Source organism: Etheostoma spectabile, chromosome 19 (genome assembly GCF_008692095.1).
Source record: "Etheostoma spectabile isolate EspeVRDwgs_2016 chromosome 19, UIUC_Espe_1.0, whole genome shotgun sequence".
In the NCBI taxonomy this organism is placed as follows: Eukaryota; Metazoa; Chordata; class Actinopteri; order Perciformes; family Percidae; genus Etheostoma; species Etheostoma spectabile.
The window spans coordinates 15,610,188-15,631,145 of record NC_045751.1 but is presented as its reverse complement, the minus strand read 5'-3'; the positions used below and the strand labels follow the sequence as shown (position 1 = coordinate 15,631,145).

The window sequence follows — 20,958 nt, the reverse complement described above, 5'->3', positions numbered from 1 at the left end:
TGATGTTTTGTTTTGGGACTGTTATTATTATCAAGAAACAAAAGGGGCGATGCGCCTTTAAGAGGTCCTCCCTTCTCTGGCAGTTGCCCAGTAACAATGAATCTGCAGTGCAGAGCATCGCAACATTTAGCGCCGAAAAGGCTTTGTCACCCCCACAATACTACTGTAAAAAAGTGTCATGCAATGAGAATTTACTTAACAAACATACCCACCTCTTATAACATGATGCAGAACTCTAAGAACAGTCATTATGATACATATTTCAATTCGGCTAACATCAAAAGCACTAAGAAGCATGTATTTTATTATTTCAAGTCCATTGGTTTGTTTTGTTTTATCCCATTCCAATTATCGTTAGCCTTGCTAATCACAGTCTCCTTTGGATAGCGTAACGTGGCTCAGTAGCGAGTAATGTCAACCCTTAATTCTGTTTTTCTGCCTAGCTGGTCGAGTAGGTAAAATGACAACTCATGCTCCACAACAATACAAAAAAAGCTATATATATATTGCCAATCAGCAAGGATAATTAGAACGACGATTCATAAAAGACGATTTGCGTGGCGTTATCGCCATAACGTTAAAAGACAGCGGCGTCTAAGGGGCAGGACAAAGCAACATGGGGCATGCTCGGTAGCCGTGTGTCCGGTTAAGTTCACTACCACAGGTGTTTCTCATCCCATTAAAGCTGAACAAGCTTTTATAACCAAGCACAGGCCAACAACAGACAACTTAATAGAGAAGGGTTTCTTACAAACGTTACAGTTCTAAGTTAAATTATTGCGTTATGGTATTGACGTATACCTATGAATACATTATTGCTTGTAAATAAAAACAAAACACGTTATGGTTTCATAGTAATTAATGGTAAAACAATAAGATAAACTGACATTCGCTTAGCTGACTTAACGGTAGGCTATTTCTTACCGGATAGCTTAGATTCTTTGGCAGCAGAATTTTGTCCATCGGCAAGCCCTTGCGACGATGATATCTGGGCGGACTGAGTCATTGGATCCATTTTACTGTAGTCTCAAAGCAACTGCACAAATGCGGTAAAATGTCTGTCGTCTCAATAGAAATGGTTGTTTGCTGTCCTTTTAAAGACGTATGTTTCGTCTGACTTTCTTCAAATTTCCCCAAGAGCGGGACTCGGTTCCGCACCTTAACGTAACGTCCGAGCAGTGACAGATAGGCGAGACTGAGGGAAACAAGGAGGACTATGGAGGAGGGGAAAAACATGTCAGGGTGAGATACGTTCAATGTCCCAGTTTAGGCTCCTATATCCAAACTCCAAGCTGATAAAAGGAATTGTACCTGCTTTCAAGTCCAGTAACATAAACCCCATGGAATTATTTTAATTGATACCATTCCTTGACTTGTCCTCCATCCCTGCCTTTTAAAAATATATTTTAGCAACTCTTGTATCAGTAAAACCCATCTGTTAAATACGGAATTTTGTTGTGACGTTCATAAGCAATTTACAAATGTTCGACAGTCAGTGAAAGCGACAAGAGGAATATTCTTGAACACGGACACCATGTTAACTGTGTTGACCAAAAGTGGGATTCTGTATTTCGGACATTAGCTCTATTATATCATTGGGAGGCTGCATTATACGAGTTTTGAGTAAATACAGCAACATATTTATACTAAATAATTATGGGATAAATATGAATAATTATGGATTGAATGCATACAATGGTGTGTGTTTTAGCTGTTTGTAACAAAACCAGCCTTAGCCACATTGATAGTTTTGAATGATGATAAAGACTTCACGGCTACAGTACAATTTTATAAAGATCTAAACTATGTGGTTTTAACTGTAGCTTGTTTTCCATTATGTAACGGTTACCTTTGTTCCATTTTGTAGCTATCTATCACATAATGTCATCATGAAGCCCTCTACTGGTGAAGTTTACGAATGACATACTATGAACTACATTTCCCAGCATACATGAGAGGAAACCGTGTGCGCAGTGCTTTTAGATCTTTATCCATGGGGATGGGCCTTTCGGCGTTCAACTGCGCTTGACAGCGAACGACGTATTGTTATGAGATCTCCTTCGTGACGCAAACGTAGAGACTGGTGACACACTGCAAGTGACTTTTGGGCAGACTGAACTGCGCGGCAAAAAAAGGGGGACACAAACAAAAACATGTGGCTGAGGCTGTGAGAAAACGGGTATGTAATCTCTCACACATTGGTCAAAATTTGCGTTGATAAGAGGTCAAAGGGAGTCAGTGTTGCAACATAGTGTGACGATATATTTGGCGAGATGGCTAGGGGGGGTAAGCGCTATCCAAAAGTGTTGAGTTTAGCTAACTAGCGGCTCGTTAGCTTAGTAGCTGCTTCTGACAACCACCATTCAGCCATCTCTTCCCAAGCTGTTTGTCACAGAATGTCGCTCACTTTCTGGTTCAGGATATTTCGGTACTTTATCTCACTTATTAAACAAGGCAGTGTTCATTCAGCAAACTAACTCCGATAGCAAGCCTAAATAGGTAACGCTTACTTAACTTCGTAAAGTTAATGTAGCTAGCTAGCTAGTTAGCCTACATCAGCAAACCAGGCTTGCAAATAAGTTCATTTTACAGAGTATTTCGGTCTGTACTAAAAGACCGCAAGCATTTGGGATTTCTCGGGGTCATTTCGACGTATTAATCGGAATCACGAACCAAGAAGAGCTTCTATTTGCAGCACTGAATTGGATGTAGCTTAATGTGTAGCAGTAGGAGTGCCCCGCCCACCAAAGCGCCATACAGCCCATGTTAGTGGCTTTGATGTAATAATTATGCAACGATTCAAGCTGCTCAGCTGTGTCTATGTTTATGCAAACATCCTCTATACTAAACAGTTTGTCTTTAACCGTTTAGCGTGCGGCAGTTATAACATAATTGTTATTGCTGAGATTATTAACGGGATTTTCATTATTGTTGTTACGTTTCCGTAGCTACGTTGTGTGTAATACTAGTGTTAATTAAAATATATTATCACAGTTTTTAATATGCCACATTAAATACTTTTTTTTTCTCCAGTCTTTTAAAATGGTTCGCTTGTCAATCCTTTTCAGCCTCTTCTGCTTTGTCAGCATAACGTTATTACCAAGAAGTAAATGTTATGTGTTGCAGCGGGACATGTTAATGGCTAAATTACAAATTTGAAGGATAAATCTGGCAATATTTTATATTTACTGTTTAGCCTGATATATCTTTTTCATCTGTGCCATGACCTCCATTGTTGTCCAAAAAATGTTAAAAACCCATCAATAAGCCATGATGTTCCTTCATCACCATGAACACACACTTTAGTTTATTTGGTCTCAATCCCACATACACCGCCCTGCTGCCCCAAATTCTCACTAGATGTGGAATAATCCGCTGTTGAAAATAACTCCCACCATAGGCACTAGTTACTCCACTTTGAGTGACATCAGCTAAAAACTACAATGGCCAGTGCTGATGAGCTGCTTTTAGAGATTTACATCTTTAATAGGAACAAATAGGCTTGGAGCTGAAAGCTCCCCCTTTATCAGCATGGATTTTTCAGAGCCTTCTTTTAACTACTTACTACAACATCAGTGTGTGATATTGATGCAGAGTTGAACTGACTGCAGTGTAAAATTCAGTGTTGCAGGTGAGGAGAGCATCTGAGTTGACTGACAGTGGACATCATGGGTTTGCACTCAGCCCAGAAGAAACACTTTCCCCTGCGGGGGATCGACGGTGTGGTTAAGCTGTTTGATGCTGAACTCCGGAAGCCTGAGCCAGACCTAGCCCTTCTCTCCCTGGTCCTTGGTTTTGTCGAGCATTTCCTAGCTGTGAACCGGGTCGTCCCCATAAACGTCCCAGGGGTCCGCTTTGAACCACTGGAGCCGGACTGTCCCACCTCCTGCTTCCCTACAGTGGAGCTGGGCATGATTTCTGCACTGTACGAGCGCTTCACGGCCCAGATCCGCGGCGCTGTGGACCTGTCCCAGTACCGGAGGACTGCTGCAGGGTCCAGCAGGGAGCTGGTCAAGAAAGTGTCAGATGTGATCTGGAACAGTCTAAGCCGCTCTTACTTCAAGGACCGGGCCCACATCCAGTCCCTCTTCAGTCTCATCACTGGTACGACATTACAAGTATCAGAATAAAATGAGTTTTTATGAGGCTGTTGAAGTATAGACTTTGATCAACTTGGAATTAGTGTAGTCAAATTGATGAAAATAACCTTTTGTTCAATTTGAACCAGGTACCAAACTGGACAGCTCTGGTGTGGCATTCGCAGTCGTTGCAGCCTGCCAGGTTCTCGGTCTGAAGGACGTCCATCTAGCACTGTCTGAGGACCACGCCTGGGTGATTTTCAGCAAAAACGGTGAAGAAACAGCTGAGGTCACCTGGCATGGAAAGGGTAACGAAGATCGACGAGGACAAACCGTCGCAGCGGGAGTCAGTGAGAAAGTAAGGCCTACCTCCACTTACCTGCAATAAGGACGAAACTCACAACACTTAAAGAAACTCCCACATATAGTTAAAATTCAGAAAACAAAATAGTACACAATAAAACACATTGCATCATTTATTTCTAAGTGTGCTTTGTGACACCAGAAAAGATCACTAAACACATCAGGTTCAGTAATGTCCAGCATTACCTGCTGTCGGTAACTGTTTTTTATTTTCCCCTTGTGAGTCCATTTGCACTGATGATGCAAGATTATGTCACCAAACTGTCCAAGTTACCTGTCAGGCCATGTGCTCTCATGTTTCTTAGTTCTGTTGTAATAAGTCAGTTTTTTCTTTGATTTCTGCTTTTACACATAAAGTGATGAGTCAAAGTCTTGTTATATTTTGTGCTTCTTTTTCTAACCTCTCAAAACATGAAGGTAGCCCTCCTTTATATTGTAAAGGAAAACTAGACTAGCATTTGATGTCTTCTCCCTGTTAACCTGTCCTATTTGTGCTTTTGTCCCCCATCAGAGCTGGCTTTATCTGAAGGGCTCCTACATGAAATGTGACAGAAACATGGAGGTGGCCTTCATGGTTTGTGCCATCAACCCCTCACTGGACCTCCATACTGACAGCTCTGAGCTCCTGCAGCTACAACAGGTGAGTGTGTGCAGCTAGCTGTTACATATCTGCTTTTTAATCTGCCGGAACACACCACTATTTTCAGTTTCATAGGTGACCATGGCAGAAGCGATGACCTTATTACCAGAGATCCAGTCTAAAACTGAGCAATTTGATGTTCTTGTATACGTAGTCTAAAAGTTCCCATTATCTTTTTCTTTCGTCATGGACAGTAGTTGCCTGTAGGGTAGTGATTCCCATATAGGATTTATCTGGGCAGACTAGGGTTTCCAACCACCACTGTTAAGATGCCATGAAAAACACACCAGGATTAAGCTAATGGAAGGCTGTTGATGTGAAAAATCTGTGCTGGAAGTGAGTTGTTGACCACAATATAACATATTTAATTTAAGGTAAGGGAAGTTGCTCTCAGCAGAGTGGTTAATATGACAACTGTTGTACTAGTGCTATCAATACTGTGGAAATGTACATTATTCAGAATTCTTACAGGAGAACCGGAAAAGGCGGACAATGGGTTGTATTTTCATAGCAAGTTAGAATATGCTAAAATATTCATGTTAAACAGAATCTTTAGAAACAAAGGCCTGTGTCTAATAAAGCCTGTTTCAAATTAAGGCCTCTTTGGGGTAAATAGAGGGCCACTATTTGGCCATCACCACTAAAGTCTCAAGATGTGTGTGGCCATCTCCAAAGGAAAATCACCAGCACCAAAATGATAACAATTGAGAATAGAAAATAGCAATTCAGATCCTCTCTAAATGTGTTAAAGAGCGATTAATTAAACAACCGTTGAATGAGCAGAACATAAACTTCAATCTGAGAGCTGATCTTGGTTTTATCTCCAGAGTCGGGCTATAGAGTCTCCCGGTGATTTATATAAATATTAATATTTTCTTAAGCAGTTTTGTTTACTCAAGCATATATATTTTTGTTCATCAAATTGTTAAAAAGGTTACAGGTAAATGCGTAGATTTATGTCAAATAAGGTAACGCAGACTCTTTGCCTTTACTGTATGCGGACTGATTGTGCTTCCTGTTGTGCATATTCGCCCCTCAAAGGCCCAATTCAGCTCTTAACATTTCAAGACATCCCATCTTTGTTAGATGTTTTTTTATGAGCTTCCTGATCTCTTTATTTTCTTTTTCTCCCTGATTCAACAGAAACTCCTGTGGTTGCTGTATGATCGAGGCGACCTGGACAGGTGAGAGTTTGTGTCGATCATACCACTGCCTGTCCACTACGAAGAGTTGATGTGTAAACTTGCTAAATTCCACCACCTCCTCCTTCCCTGTACTGTGTACCAGGTATCCTATGGCCATGGGCACTCTAGCAGACCTCGAAGATCAGGATCCGATCCCAGGCAAGGAGAGCCCCCTGAAAATCCACCTCAAGGTAAGTCTTCAGAGAGGTTTCCACCAGTCACACTGCAGTAGGATAGGTAAGCTGTGACAAAATGTTTCATTTTGAATAGATCAATATGGAAAATGCATTTTAAAACGTTTATTATTTTCCTGCTAGTGCTGGGTTATTTGGAGAAAATCGGTTATCACCATATTTTAGACCAAATACCTTGATATCGATATTGCAGGGTTGACTTGGTGCTTTCACAAAACTATTTATACAATGAGATTTTTGAATTGGAATGCAGTAGGGGTGTGACGAGACACCAGATTGGGTTCACAAGATGAGATTTCAACACTATTTTAAAGAACACTTCAATTAAGAAATATGACTGTAAAACTAGTCTTTACTCAGAGAACCAAGGTTACAATGTAACCAAGCGTTTTCATTGCAGCATGCGATTTTAGAGATTGTGGGATTTTTCAATTTATAAATAAAATAACCACACACACAAACTGCCTTGCTAGCTCAATCTTTTCAGTTTTTTTTCTAAGGACCGATTTAGCTACTACATCTACGGTGCTCACATGCAAGTTAGGCTGTTTTAAAGATAGCCCCATGACAGTCTGACTGGCACTGAAGACACACCTTCAAGTGGGTGGCCCTGTTGTTGTGGAAATTAAAATCCCTGGACGCGCCAAGCCAGCACAAGTGAATGGAAAATCACCCTGGGTTCCATGTATGGACCCTTTTAAAGTTATAATTGTCATCCAGGATATCATGGACTTTTCTGCTTTTAACATGATGCAAATGTGACAGAAAATGGACTTTCATGGTTGTTGTATATCTTCACAGATCAGGATGTGTAATAGGAAGTCATTGTTCCTGTGTTTCTGTGCTCTCCCTCTCAGGCTGTCAATTCTGCTCAGCAGTACTACAACAACGAGCACATCTACCCCTACATGTACCTGGGTGGTTTCCATTACAGACACAGGGATGTGCGGGAGGCTCTCAAGTCCTGGGCTGAGGCTGCTCAGGTCATGCAGGAGTGAGTTCATACTGCTTTACACACAAGTATGCTAGCACAGTAAAACATCTGGGCCATGCACACAGACTAACAGTACTGAAATGCAAGATGATGTGTATCAGAGCAGTCGTTAAATCAAGGTCCAAACAATGTATTCCTTCTCATAGGACTTACTTGTCTTATCTTTCCTCGCCTTCTGGAAAATACAGTTAATCCAATATCCAATCATCAATTGTAGATATTGCTGGTTTAGCCTAGTAATGGCTTTTCTTCCTGCTGCGCTTTAAATTCGAAATGGATATCCAACATGAGAGGTAATGTTTTCTAATGGCAGGGCACCCAAATACAGGGTCTCTTAATTTAAACAGAATGTCCTGGAGTACTGTTTGCAAAACTACATGAACCTCCTGCCAGAAAGAAATTATAAATGGGCAAGACCAGAATATATGATGATGACTTGGCTCGTAGAACTGGCCAGCAAATATGGGAGAATGACCAAACCTACTTTTAAATTTAGTTTTTATCTTGCTTTTTTATTGTGGAAGGGTCACCAAGCACTATAACAGTTTATTATTTCCAAAAATTACCGAAAGAAGTCTTGTTTTCAAAATCCAAGTTAAATTCTGTCAGTCTCAACGTGATGAGCTTGACCATGCTGGTGTGTTGTAAACTGGAGTAGTAGCAGTCCCAGTTGTTATGCAACCAGGTGGACACAAGATGGCAGTGAATGCAAATCTATCAGTCCTCACTTGTGTTGCATGTTCTGGTCGAGATTTTTTACTGTGGTGGTTTTCCACCACTGTCACATCCACCGCAAAGAGCCCCGTCCCAGTTAGTATGAGAGGGTGTTCCAGGAAGTGTCCAGCATCCTCACACACTCTCCTCCCCTTTAAACACACTGTTTATAAGCTGCAGCTAAAAATACCAGCTCTGACCCACCAGACATTCTCTTCCCATATATCAGCTTCCTTTTCCTGCTCCTCCATTGTTCAAGGGTGTGTGTGTGTGTGTGTGTGTGTGTGTGTGTGTGTGTGTGTGTGTGTGTGTGTGTGTGTGTGTGTGGTGTGTGTGTGTGTGTGTGTGTGTGTGTGTGTGTGTGTGTGTGTGTGTGTGTGTGTGTGTGTGTGTGTGTGTGTGTGTGTGTGTGTGTGTGTGTGTGTGTGTGGGTTGTGTGTGTGTGTGTGTGTGTGTGTGTGTGTGTGTGTGTGTGTGTGTGTGTGTGTGTAAGCACTTGTCTGGACTGTTGCAATGCCTGAAATAATATAAACATGTTACAGGTCAACATTCAAATTCTGAAAGACATCAAATGGTCAAAGAGCCTTCTCTTCCTCTGAACCATGTAATGTTGTCTTTTGTGAAGAAAAAAACACCCTGTAGATGAATATAAATAATATAAGATTTTCAGTTAGATCTTGCAGATATATAGCTATATTCTGACATGCACCCCTGCTGCAATTAAAAGTCTTCCTCCTCTCACCTGCTCTTGCAGCTATAACTATTTCCGTGAGGACGAGGAGATCTACAAGGAGTTCTTTGACATTGCAAACGATGTTATCCCCAATCTGCTGAAGGAGACGGCTGCTGCTGCAGAGAGTCCTGGGGAGGGAGGGGAGGGAGGAGAAGGAGCTGACAAGGCAAGTATTCCCAGCCAGAAAAGGGTTGCAATCCAGCAGATTCATTTTTTGGAGGTGGTCAGCGTATTGTGTTTACAGTTTTTACTCTTTGGGTGGGGGGTTGTCAATAGCAAGAAATAAACAAACCTGAGAATGAGACCCCATCAACTGGTATCAACATGTGATCTGCATTTGTGCATGTTATCTGCAGCCTGGTTATTATGCATGTATTTTTTATGCAAGTGGAGATTTATGCATCATTGAATTAAAATGCACCACACAACGTAGTTCTCATGTGCCAATTTCCCTCCACTAAAAGTACAGTTAACAGACAGGCTAAGATTATTATTCTGGCAACAATATGGAAAGGATCTCTACAGAGATAGACCTATTTGTTACAAAGTAAAACCCTTTTTGTTTAACATGAAACGGTTCTGAAATTGCTATCGTCAAACTCACCAGACTCCATCTAGATGAAGAATACTTTTTATCATGTATAGAGCCAGCATAACTTCTTATGTAAATGGGTGAATTAGGTGTTTATTTCAGTCAAACCAGAGTGGTGATTGTTGGAACAGTGGTCAGACAAACCTAGATGGCTTTTGATAGTTTTATTTTTTTTTCTGTCAACTTTAAAGTAAGTGGGTTTTAAGATAATAAAATTACTGTTTATTTAAATGGAGTCTGGTTTCATGTTTAAACAAAAAGGACTTACTCTTTATCAAAAAGTTCAATCTCTGTAGGGATCCTTTCCATAATGTTGTCATACACTTAGAACAATAATCTGAGCCTGTCGAAGGTAAAAACGGCAATTTCTTTTGACGTGAATTGAAGGTGCACAATCGCCCATTACTGTTACTTTGTAGCTTGTTTCGCTGACTGCAGCGGTCTTGCTGGATCAGTTTCAAACATTGTGGGAAAATGGGGTCCAAGATGAAAAAAACAAGTTACCCTTTAAGATCATGTTAACACCGGATGAAAACGGGGTATAAAACACCTACTGTATAACAATCTGACTACTGTGATTTCAGGAGCACCCCAAGCAGGCAGCAGCCCTCTCCGCACTCCAGGACCCAGAATGCTTTGCCCACCTGCTGTGTTTCTATGATGGCATCTGCAAATGGGAGGAGGGCAGTCCCACGCCGGTCCTTCACGTGGGCTGGGCCACCTACCTGGTCCAGTCTCTGAGCCGCTTTGATGCACAGGTGAAAAACCCAGAATAGATCTGCCCTTTGAACTTCAAAATGACCACGGCCAATACAAGCTCTGCCTGCAGGAGAGAGGCCTTAGAGTTAGAGTTGATTAGCCATATATAGTTTTTTTTTTTTATCGTCAAGTTGCGCAATAACCACATTGCGAAAAGGCTGTGACATCGGCTGTGACATAGCAAAAGACACTCAAAATGTTTAATTGAAAGAAAGATTCCCTTTCATTCAACAAGCAATTTGTTGTAAATTAGGAGCATACTGAAAGCGGCAGAACTGAGAATACACTAATATTGCTGTTTATTTATCGCAATTAATATCGTTATTGTGTTTTTCAACATTATCGCACATTGTCCTTGTGTTGTGCAGCCCTAGTGTTGATGCTTTGTAGCTAAAAATGGGTTTGTGGTCTGATTTCCAAAGGTGCGTCAGAAGGTGTCGATCGTAATCAAAGAGCCGGAGGCCCAGGATGATGATGACATGTCCAGCGACGACCCCCGGGAGGGCCGCAGACGAGGCCCAAGGAGAGAGTCCAAGCCAGATGAGCAGAGCTCTCCTCCTCCTGCTGCCCCCACCTCCCCATCCACCCAGCCTGCAGCTGCAGCCGCTGCAGCAGCCCAGCCCAAGAAGGTGGGAGAGGGAGGGGGCCGCCGCCGCTCCTCGCAGGTCCTGCGAGGGGAAAACGCTGATGGAAAACCCAACTCCCCCAGCCCAGACTCATCCCCCTCATCCCAGCAACAGGCATCCCCCTTCCCCGCCGGTCCTGTGGTCGCCTTTCAGAGTGAGAAGATGAAGGGGATGAAGGGGCTGCTCTGCGCGGCCAAGGTGAACTCCAGCGCCATCAAGCTGCAGCTCACCGCCCAGTCACAGGTCCAGATGAAGAGGCAGAAGAGCACTCCGGCCGGGGATTACTCCATGTCCTTCATGAAGCGGCAGCGCAAGTCACTCTAGACAGGTTGATTGTTGTAGGAGAAGTTGTTGACTCTTTAGGACATACTGTGAACAGCAACACGGACAGCCGATTAACCTCGCTTTTGTTTGTGAAACTATTTTACCAGTATTTTCATCCAGTGGTTCGGGTCAGTCAGTATCCTCATCGTTCCTAGCAATATATTTGACTTGCACACTTGAGTTAAGCATCACATATCAGATTTGAACTGAAGGAGTGTACATTTCTTTCTGTTTTTATTTAACTCCAGCCAGATTTTCTGGGGGAACTGTCTGGTTTAATAGATTGTTAAGCACTCATTCATCATTAGTTTGTGTTTTAATTGGCAGCCAATTGCACACTGACTATTAACTTCTCATTGACTTACATGTGGATGTTTGAAGCCAAAGTAACGAGGACGACCAGAATACAACGTACAGACAGTACAGTGTAAATATCAACTTGTACCATTAGGAATCTGTCCATGACTGAAGCCTTGGAAGTGATTAATTTAGGATAGTTACTGTGTAACATTGTCCACTTCTGCTCTATCGACAGCTTATTTCTTGCTAGCTCTATGTTGCCTTACTTTGCCTTTGTTCTTTTCTAAAGTAGGTGGCCTTTAGTTTTAAGAATAGCTAAGTTCGGCCTATTTTTAATTATTAGAGAAGACCAGGAAGACCATGCACTGTTGAGATGGAGTCATATTAGGTGGCCCCGCTACATCCTATTTGCTTGATGACTTGTGGTTTTTGTTCTTGTTTTTGTATCTGCAAGTAATAAAGACCTGATGAAAATAGACTGTAATGAGGTCTGATTATGTGTATTAGATACATAAGGGCACATGTTTACAGGTGACTGAGCTGTAAGAGGCTGTACACTGTAAAAAACTGGGTGTTTCAGCTTGTACTGCAGTGGGAGGTACTGTGTGTATTTTTTGCATTCAGCTGGAACGCACCGGTCCACCTCCCCAAAGGAGACGGCTCTCTGGATGATCAGAGGCAAATACAACCTCATTTGAAAACATATTTGTGGGAATTTAAGAGCATATAGTGAGTGGACTGTGACAAATGAAGATGAGCAGGAAGGAACATGTACTGAAAAAACTGAAACTAAAGGTTTACTCATGTCAGGTATCTGTGGTTTAGCAGTGGTTTGTATGAGACTAGCAGACTGAGCAGCTGTGATTAACTGGTGACAGCAGGCTCGTGAGAATGGCTTGAATGGGAGTGTGCGTAGTACAGTTATTTTCCTTCATAAATCAATATTCACTATAAATACATATCTAACCAAGACATTAGTCAAAGGCAAAAGAACATGCATGGATGTGCTATTATACAACAATTGACTATAGATAGTATATAGTAACAGGGGCAGGGCTAAAAGGGGGGCACAGGGAGGCCCCAGCCCCCTGTGAAATATGATTGCCCCCCCCCAAACAAGTTTTAATGTCTTAATTACCTTTGTAGGAACTCATTTGGTAAAGGTAATAAATGTAATGGACATTCATTAAAATCAAAAAATTATGCACTAAAGCTTTAAATCAAAAATTCAAACTAAGTCAGAATTGTGAGATATTTTATCTATTTAGAATTAGATCAAACATTTGGCTTTCTTAGTCAAAGTTAGGAAATTCTAGGTCAAGATTATGACATACTAAATCAATACTTTGAGTTTAGTCAAAATAATGTGAAAATCATGTTTCTATGCGAATATTAACATTTGACTTGACTGATTAATTATTTAGTTAATAATAAATCAGTGTTGATGTTGCAAGGCAACATCAAACCGTTTCCAAGTCAATATAATGAGAAAATAAGTTAAATTCTTGACTTTTCACCTTACAGTTATGATGAACTATGCCATTTTCAACACTTTAGCTTAACATGCTAACATTTGCTAAATAGTACTACTAAAAGCAAAGGACAGCTGAGGAAAATAGGAATGCCATTAGTTTTGCAGGTATGTATATACACCAAAGCATTGGACATTTTAAAATTTAAATTATGACATACTAAGTCTATTTAGATTAGCCTATACGTCGAAAAAAATTTAAGTTAGCTTAAAACATTAAAGGTGGGCTTGAAATAAAATAGCCATATTTTGACTTTGTAAATCAGAATTTTGCTTAATTTAGCCTGTGACATAATCTGTTTTACATGCTTATGCTAACCCTAACCCTAATCTCTTAGACTTTAATTTGTCATCGTTTTCGATTACAGTTAGTATTTTTTCTTTTTAGTATCACCTGTACATTTGTTTTTGTTTTCTGAAAGAAAAATAGCACGGACAAGAGCAAAAAACTGAAGGTCGACACAACAGGACATTTTTTACAGTGTGGTGTCTTCGCTCATGCGTGATTTGACAACAGCGGCACTCAGGGCTGTCTGCACACAGACGCCTGGAGTGTGTTAGCGTATACGGACTGGAGCTGTGTGTGTGTGTGTGTGTGTCTGTCGAGCGGATCGATACACCAGCAATTAGTCAGCTCCAATTACTTCCAATTAACCAGTCAGCTAGCCAGTCAGAGTGTGTCTATCTGCTGCTGCTTTCTCCCCGGACAACAGCAGCTGGGATGTGTGAGTAGGAAGCCCGCCAGGCTCACCTACAGCACCCAGAGGTGTCTCCAAACATGGACAGGGTAGGGGTGTCATTCCTGGACCCTTTGGATGATTACGAGTTAATACACCGGATTGGGTGCGGCACCTATGGAGATGTGTTTAAGGTGAGTAAGAACATTTGCTCGTGTTTTCACTGCAGCACAGACAGACAAAAAACTCAGTCAGGAGTGGACATGTTAGTTCAAGAACAGAAATGTCTCACTACACACACACACACACACACACACAAACACACACACACACACACACACACTACAGGGAAACGTTTTTTCACTTCCTGCCATCAAGGTGAAACTGTGTGTGGAGAAGTCTGATAAAAAAAAAAAGCTGCATGTGGGAGGTTTTTCATAACCTGAGGGATGATGTCAAGGTTATCAAAAACCAATCAAGAATGTATCATGACTGATATTGTGATGATCGCCCCTGTAAATGTTACATTGCCTTTTTCTCCTACAGACCACAGCTAAATATCAAAGTGCAATCTCAAAATAATGTTCACATTATAATTTCATTCAATTTTATTTATAGTATCAATTTGTAACAAGAGTTATCTCTAGACACTGTACAGATAGAGAAGGTCTAGACCACACTCTATAATTTAAAAGGACCCAACTGTTCTAGTAGTTCTCTCCAGAGCAAGCAACAGTGCGACAGTGGTGAGGAAAAACTCCTCGGTCAGACCCAGGCTCTTGGTAGGCGGTGTCTGATGGTGCAGGCTGGGGTTGGAAATAATAAGACAGAACAAAAATACTTAAAAGCGTTCAATTCATTTGAGGGAGATGTGTTTGTGTGTTCATGATTGCGTGCGTGCGTCATTACCATTGCATTTTATTTAACCATTTCAACCCTTATAAACACAGATATTTTGCAAAGTACAGTACCAGCCTGTGCCACAGGTTCATGTTTTCATAAGAGTGGGCAATATGGATAAACTCTCCTATAACAATTGTTATTTAATAGTGCAATAGTGATACATATCGTCATATTTTTAATTATCTCAAAAACAAAATATTATAGATAAAATAACCAGACAGAAGAGTCTGTTTTTGGCTAAATCCAGGGATGAAATACGTAATTAGAGCTGCAACGATTAGCAGATCAGTTGATCGACTATTGCAGTCAATCTACAACTATTTTGATCATCCTATAATTGAATGTTTCAGTCAGTTTTAAAGCAAAAATGTCCAGGATTCTATGGGCCCTGTTTTACAAATGTGAAGATTTGCTGTTTTACTTCAACATATCATAACAGAGGTTGGAGTGAAAGTCAAAGTGAAGGCAAGCATTGTGGACTGTGGAATCTGTAAATGCCATTTTCACTATTTTTAACATTACATATCCAATATGAGGATTAATCAGTTCATTGAGAAAATAAATTGGCAGATTTATTGATAACGAACATAATCGTTAGTTGCAGACAATCGCATCAAGTGTCACTTGATGGTAAAAGGGTTGGATTTCACAATATGGCAAAATCTCTGATGGTCTCTCGGATGATCACACTATATACTGTCGTACTATCCAACCTATGTATTCAGTAGAAAACAGACTTATGTCCTCTCTTTCTCTCTTTCTCTTTCGTTGTGATTTGAGCGTCAGGATGCAAACATCCTGTGCTGCCAACCCGCCCCGGTGCCTTGTGCATCCTGCAGAAGCAACACAAGAATTTGCATTGTTTCTTTTTTTGTAACACCCTAGACCAAAAATATGAGGGACCTTATCAAAAAAGACAAATAACCCATTTGCATGCTGTAGAGTTTTTTACAGATTCAACCTATTTTGCAAGGTTGTAAAATAGTTTAGCAAGTGTTTCTTTTCCATGACAAGTTTCAGTTGGTATCAAGCGGTTTGTTCATGACAGGCTTGCCAAACTGTACACGTTATGTTCTGGGCTAATCATTCAAACGGCAGCTTCGGAAACTGCTCGGCCTACAGATGGAGTAAAAACAGACAGTGTGTTAGTTAGACCTCCAGGCCAGCTTCAGCGCTCCTCTAAATCTTCAAATGTGTGAACTGTTGAGGGATGGACAGCAGGCTGGGAAGGCAATAGCATTAGCATAGCAGTGAGCCCTTGTGTCTTGTATTTGTTACATTTGCCACTCAGTACACACACCGCCTCTTATTTCTTTGTAAGTGAAGCTATTGGGTGAGATGATCAAGCTTTTAGAATAAGACGTAATTTCAAGAGAAGCTTTAATTTGGCGAGTTTTATTTTTGACTTTGCTCCCTGTCTTCGGTTGTTGATCTCTTAAATTAAGACCTTATACTAGATAATATCTCTTTTTTAAATGTACCTGCAGCACTTATTACTCACTTTGGTGAGATATCTGGAAGTGATTTTACCAGCTGCTCATCTGTGCTGTAGGCTAGCGGCTCCAGGCTGTTAGCCACTACTAAAGTAATACATCCAAATCTCAGACTAAATTATCAGCGGTTGAGTAGCATTGTAGGTAATTTAGTAAGAAGAATGCATGGAATAAAAAAGACAATATTAATAGATTTTGATCATTTTTTGATAGTCTCTGATAGTCTCCCATTGCCATTGCGAGACCTACCTCCAAAGAGCTGTGGGATAAGGTCTGGCTACACGACACATAAATTCTCGGATAAGGGGAAAAAAACGGTCTGGGTTGTTTGCATTTCTTTGAACCTATTAAAGTCTTCTTGGGCGGCGCTAAGTTCTGTATGCAGTGACGGTGGCTCTGCAAAATGCTCTTAGGTAGGAACTTGTTTCAATGGAACATTTCCACAATACAAAAGAAAATGGCACAAACAATATTAAATGAAGTTAAGGGTCCCATGACATGGTGCTCTTTGGATGCTTTTATGTAGACCTTATTGGTCCCCTTATACCATATCTGAAGTCTCTTTCCCAAAATTCAACCTTGGTGCAGAATTACAGTCACTAGAGTCAGTCCCACAATGAGCTTTCCTTAGTTCATGCCATTTCTGAGTCTATAGCTTTTGAGGAGGAGAGAGGCGGGGGGGGGGGGCAAGGTGGAGGCTGGGAGTGTGGCCTTGACCAACTGCCACTTTGCTCGTTTGAAAGCCATGATGTCTCTCTCTCATGGGTTGGCTAAATTCTCTGGGCGGGCAAAGCAGAGAAAGGGAAGCTAACCTTCCCCTCATGACCTCACAAGGGGCAAGATTCCAGATAGGCCCATCAAAGCTTTCTTTTTCTCAAAGGCCGAGCAGAATACCCAGGGCTCAGTTTACACTTATCACCATTTCTGGTGGCTGGGGCTGGGGGAACGCATAGTAATGTTAAAAAACCTCATAAAGTGAAATTTTCCTGCCATGGGACCTTTAACTGTTGACACACTACAATAATGTAAACTATTTAAATTAGCTGGATACATGGTTAAACCTCATTACCTCGTACCAGTTTATTGCCGTGTGTACTTCGTCCACGGCAATCCCGCCAATTGGGCCCAAAACATCCCAGTTAGAGAGTAATTGTCGTAAATATATATTAATTAATTCTTTACAATCATTCAAGGAAAGAACCAAGCACAATCCATATTTTCTTCAAAATCTGCCATTTTTAGCTTTTAGTTTGCTAGCTTGAAAGATGATGTTGTTTCCTGAAGCAAACAGAGTTTAAGAACGGAAACACAGAAAGCGGTGCATGAGGGGCAAAGACAACCGGTGCATGATGTCAAGCTTTATTCTGGAAATGTACTTCTGTTGATGGAGACTATGAGTCTGACAATGTTTAATAGCAGTTTAATGCTTAAGCAGTGGAGTACTCTTTTAAAGCTGCATTGATTGTATTTATGGCCTCTTGGGTCGGTGAATCAAACTGTCAACACAACGTTAAATTATCGCCTTATAAAAGTGCTAACATGTTAGCAAACTGTTGCTTAATTACACATCCAGCAGAGCAATATCATTAATTTGCCATTTTGTCTGATGAATATAGGTCCTACATTTCTTCTATTTTAGCTCTGGTTTGGTTGTAGTGTGGATCGTTTTGGATGCACTAAGATATAATTTTCAATTTCCCTTCCTGAGAGCCTCCTTGCCGTTTTAGATGCCTAATCATGGTAACCCCTGCCTCCTCCACTCTAAAGTCATAATGCCTAAATTGCTGAAAAAGGTGAATAACTACACCAACAGTCTTTTGAATATGTTTTTTTTGAAAATGTAAATTAGAGCGTTATCGACATTACAGAGCTCCATGGTTTCTGTCTGTTTGTCTGTTATGAATGTTGTTGCATTGTGTGATATTTATGCCGGCGTAGTGTCCAGTATTGCATACTGTTATATTTTACCGGAAATAGTATACAATTTGCGTACTATTGGTTTCAAACTAAGGTTTCAGAAGTACAAAAAAATCTCCCATACTGTTTTAGCCTACTAAATGGCATGATAGTGAGGAATTTCAGACGCAGCCCATAAAATTCTGATATGAGCAATATTCAGCTGACTTTGACAGTGGTTTTCTGAACCCTTGTTGCATTAATGTAACATTTAGAAACATTGCAGCCTGTGTGCCGGCCGTGAATGAGAACTGCTCTACACACAGTAACAGACAATAGCACATTATCACTGCTCCCACTGCTGCTGTTGGTGGGTTTGGTGGAACTGTAACTGCAGTAGTGAAGGGTGAAACCTCTGGACATATGACTGTGTGGGCTTTCAATAGAGTCTCATTAAACTGCCATTATTCAGAGGAAAGAAATTCAGAGGAAGCTCATGTGTGTGATCCATGTCCTCTTGTGGCTCTGAGCAGCCACAGCCAGTTCAGATGGATTGTTTCTATCTTCAAGTGGTCTCTGACTTAAGTGCAGTGATGTCGGGGCAGTTCAAATAGAAGTATTATTCTTTAGCATGAAAAGTAACTGGAAACACCAGGCATTCAACCGTAGATTGGCATGATCCTGGTGCATTCAGCCATGGGTTTTACTGTAAAGATCAGGAAGGCAAGGCAGCATCTCTGCCCCTCTCTATGATTCATCTCTTCATGGAATGCGGTTGAATGTTTGTAGAAATAATAATAGAATCTGTGATTCTGATGAAGTGACAGCTAACCCTGACTGGAACAGATAAAGGAACACTGAATACGCTGCCCTTCACTGGCCTATGTACTACACCGTTAATGGGTCACACATTTAAATTCTCATTTGGATTTTAGCTGTGAGTAGGGCTGGGTTTTCTTTATAAACCTTTGATACTGGCACCGATACCTGGAATTCAATACCGGTTCCTGAACAATACTTTTTTGGATACCAATTTTCAAAGTCCATTTTGACAAGAGAAATTATAACATTATGGTACACATCTTTTTTTCAGCTCCTTGACACACACAAACACTGTAAGTCAAGCCTCTCAAAATACAACAATGCACTCGTGAGCCCCGTCTCTGTGCAGAATGTAGAGTATTTCCTGCATGCTTCTATGACGTATAACAGCCAATCACAAGCATTATTATATCTATATATATATATTCACTCCTTAGGTATTGAAATTTGGTATTGAATGACAAGGAATTTTTCAATACTCTAAACTATAGAGGCAATACAGTCTGTGCCTAAAAGTCCCAAAGTTTGGTACCCAGCCCTAGCTGTGAGACATGAATGCTGAGCCGTGCTATATTCAAGTCCACATTTGTCGAGTCCAAGACCTAGACTAGTTGAGACCAAGTAAAGACCGAGTCCAGAGAGGTTTGTGTCCAAGTCAAGACGGAGTCCAAACAAGAGACAGTCAAGACCGAGACAGAAAAAAGAGAATCTTCTTCAAGACCACTTACTTACCTTGTTATAATTTATGTGATGTGAGACACAGTATGTATTCTAGAGTTACACACTATAGGATCAAACTAGGCCATATTATTTACTTTATGTAACCTCACCCTAACCCTTCACTTAAGACACATAAAGCTGACGTGTAACTTTGCACTTTATATGTTATTCTGTTGTAAAAATACCATTCTGGACTGCCAGTGGTAAATGTAACATACCGTATAATAAGCAACACAGGTGTCAGTAAAAAAAATGGAAATATTCCCATTCTTAAACTTATTACTTGTCCTGAAGAATCCGTAGCTCACTGACAATGTGTCTGTTGCCAAAATAAAAAATAATTGATGCCTGATGATTGAGGTATATGACGCAACCAGGTATATACCAGGTGATGTCGATGCCTGTTCTAGATGAATTTGAATAAAACTAATACCTGTTTTCTGAACAAGCGTGGCTTTGTTTTGAAGGAGGAAGTTACTTTAGAAAAAAAGCATATAGTGCTGGACTCGGTCGAGACCAACTGGAATATTTGGCGAGTCCATTGGCCGAGTCTGAGTCAAGGCTGAGTCCAAATGCCAACAAGTCCAAGGAAGGTCCGAAACAATAGAAAAACGTCTCGAGTCCGGACTCTACAGCCCTGGTGCTGAGCGTAGGGAGCAGCTCATATCACTTATTGTGGAGGTTAATTACAAAATCCAGATTATAAAGCACTGTGAAAAAAGCTTGTTAGATTGTTCCCTGTGGAACCATACTTCTCCTAAGTCACATTCACACTGCAGTAAAGTTACAGTTTTTTTGCTAACGCTTATTGTTTATTAGCATCTTTGTGCTAAAGATATGGTTATCTTTACTGTTCTGCTTCAGTGTCAGCAGAAAATTAGCAACTAGCTAGTGAAGAAAGGGGAAGAGAGCTGAAAGAAGAGTAAATATTAGACTTATATTCATCAGGTGGACACAAACACGACTGTAAATGTAGAAACAGTCATAAAGTCAGCGACCTGAAGCAATGTTTTTAAAGTTTGCTTATATTAGCTAACATTAGCCACCAGACCAAGTAAGGCCATAGCAACAAAACCCCTGAGTGTATTAGCTTGAGTTAGGGTGTGTTATTGATTTGTGAATTCAACTTTTCATTTTGTAAGCTGATTAATTTATTTCTTATTTCAAAAGTTACTTTTATGAGTGCAATATAACAAGCACAATACTACTTTTCACACCTGTTATCTTGCCAGTTTCACACCAGTTTTAAGTTTCTATGTTCAGTTCAACATCATATTTGTGGGCCATTCATGCCCTATGCTTTACATATGCTTTCAATACTGAGGTTGTCTCATTATTAAGAAATCACAGTTGGCCAGAGGACTGTGTATTGTTTTTATCTCAGACATTTGGGTGCCTGATCAAAGTGCAGTGA

The 20,958-nt window shown here is 40.7% G+C and overlaps 3 protein-coding genes across 11 annotated transcripts in view; 2 read left to right on the top strand and 1 right to left on the bottom strand.

The window, feature by feature from the left end:
- rtn3 (reticulon 3) overlaps positions 1-1,176 on the bottom strand; it is a 31,630-nt gene extending 30,454 nt beyond the window's left edge. For all 3 annotated transcript variants that reach the window (XM_032544590.1, XM_032544591.1, XM_032544592.1), the window contains exon 1: positions 925-1,176. In XM_032544590.1, coding sequence (XP_032400481.1) covers positions 925-1,015 — 91 coding nt within the window. In that variant the 5' untranslated portion in view covers positions 1,016-1,176. The remainder of the gene's footprint in view (positions 1-924) is intronic.
- men1 (multiple endocrine neoplasia I) lies at positions 1,154-11,978 on the top strand. 2 transcript variants are annotated; one of them, XM_032544600.1, is made up of 11 exons: positions 1,154-1,242; positions 1,868-2,179; positions 3,624-4,104; positions 4,229-4,437; positions 4,954-5,082; positions 6,226-6,266; positions 6,370-6,457; positions 7,318-7,454; positions 8,923-9,067; positions 10,078-10,251; positions 10,675-11,202. In XM_032544600.1, the coding sequence occupies exons 3-11, from the start codon at positions 3,669-3,671 to the stop codon at positions 11,200-11,202; spliced, it is 1,887 nt and encodes a 628-aa protein (XP_032400491.1). In that variant the 5' UTR covers positions 1,154-1,242; positions 1,868-2,179; positions 3,624-3,668. The 2 variants fall into 2 exon arrangements, with proteins under 2 accessions (XP_032400491.1, XP_032400492.1); XM_032544601.1 differs by lacking the exons at positions 1,154-1,242; positions 1,868-2,179 and having other exon boundaries at positions 3,669-4,104; positions 10,675-11,978.
- map4k2 (mitogen-activated protein kinase kinase kinase kinase 2) overlaps positions 8,591-20,958 on the top strand; it is a 42,856-nt gene continuing 30,488 nt past the window's right edge. For 4 of the 6 annotated variants that reach the window (XM_032544597.1, XM_032544594.1, XM_032544595.1 and 1 more), the window contains exon 1: positions 13,556-13,904. In XM_032544597.1, the coding sequence (XP_032400488.1) occupies positions 13,812-13,904 (93 nt within the window). In that variant the 5' untranslated portion in view covers positions 13,556-13,811. Of the gene's footprint in view, positions 8,613-13,554; positions 13,905-20,958 lie in introns of those variants that run through there. The other 2 variants (XM_032544593.1, XM_032544598.1) reach the window with 2 other exon arrangements.

Excerpts from the sequence above, each read along its gene's own strand:
- men1 (XM_032544601.1), top strand. The coding sequence starts at position 3,669 with ATGGGTTTGCACTCAGCCCAGAAGAAACACTTTCCCCTGCGGGGGATC. Across the intron at positions 4,438-4,953 it reads CAGCGGGAGTCAGTGAGAAA|AGCTGGCTTTATCTGAAGGG; the intron begins GTAAGGCCTACC and ends GTCCCCCATCAG. Across the intron at positions 9,068-10,077 it reads GAGGAGAAGGAGCTGACAAG|GAGCACCCCAAGCAGGCAGC; the intron begins GCAAGTATTCCC and ends CTGTGATTTCAG.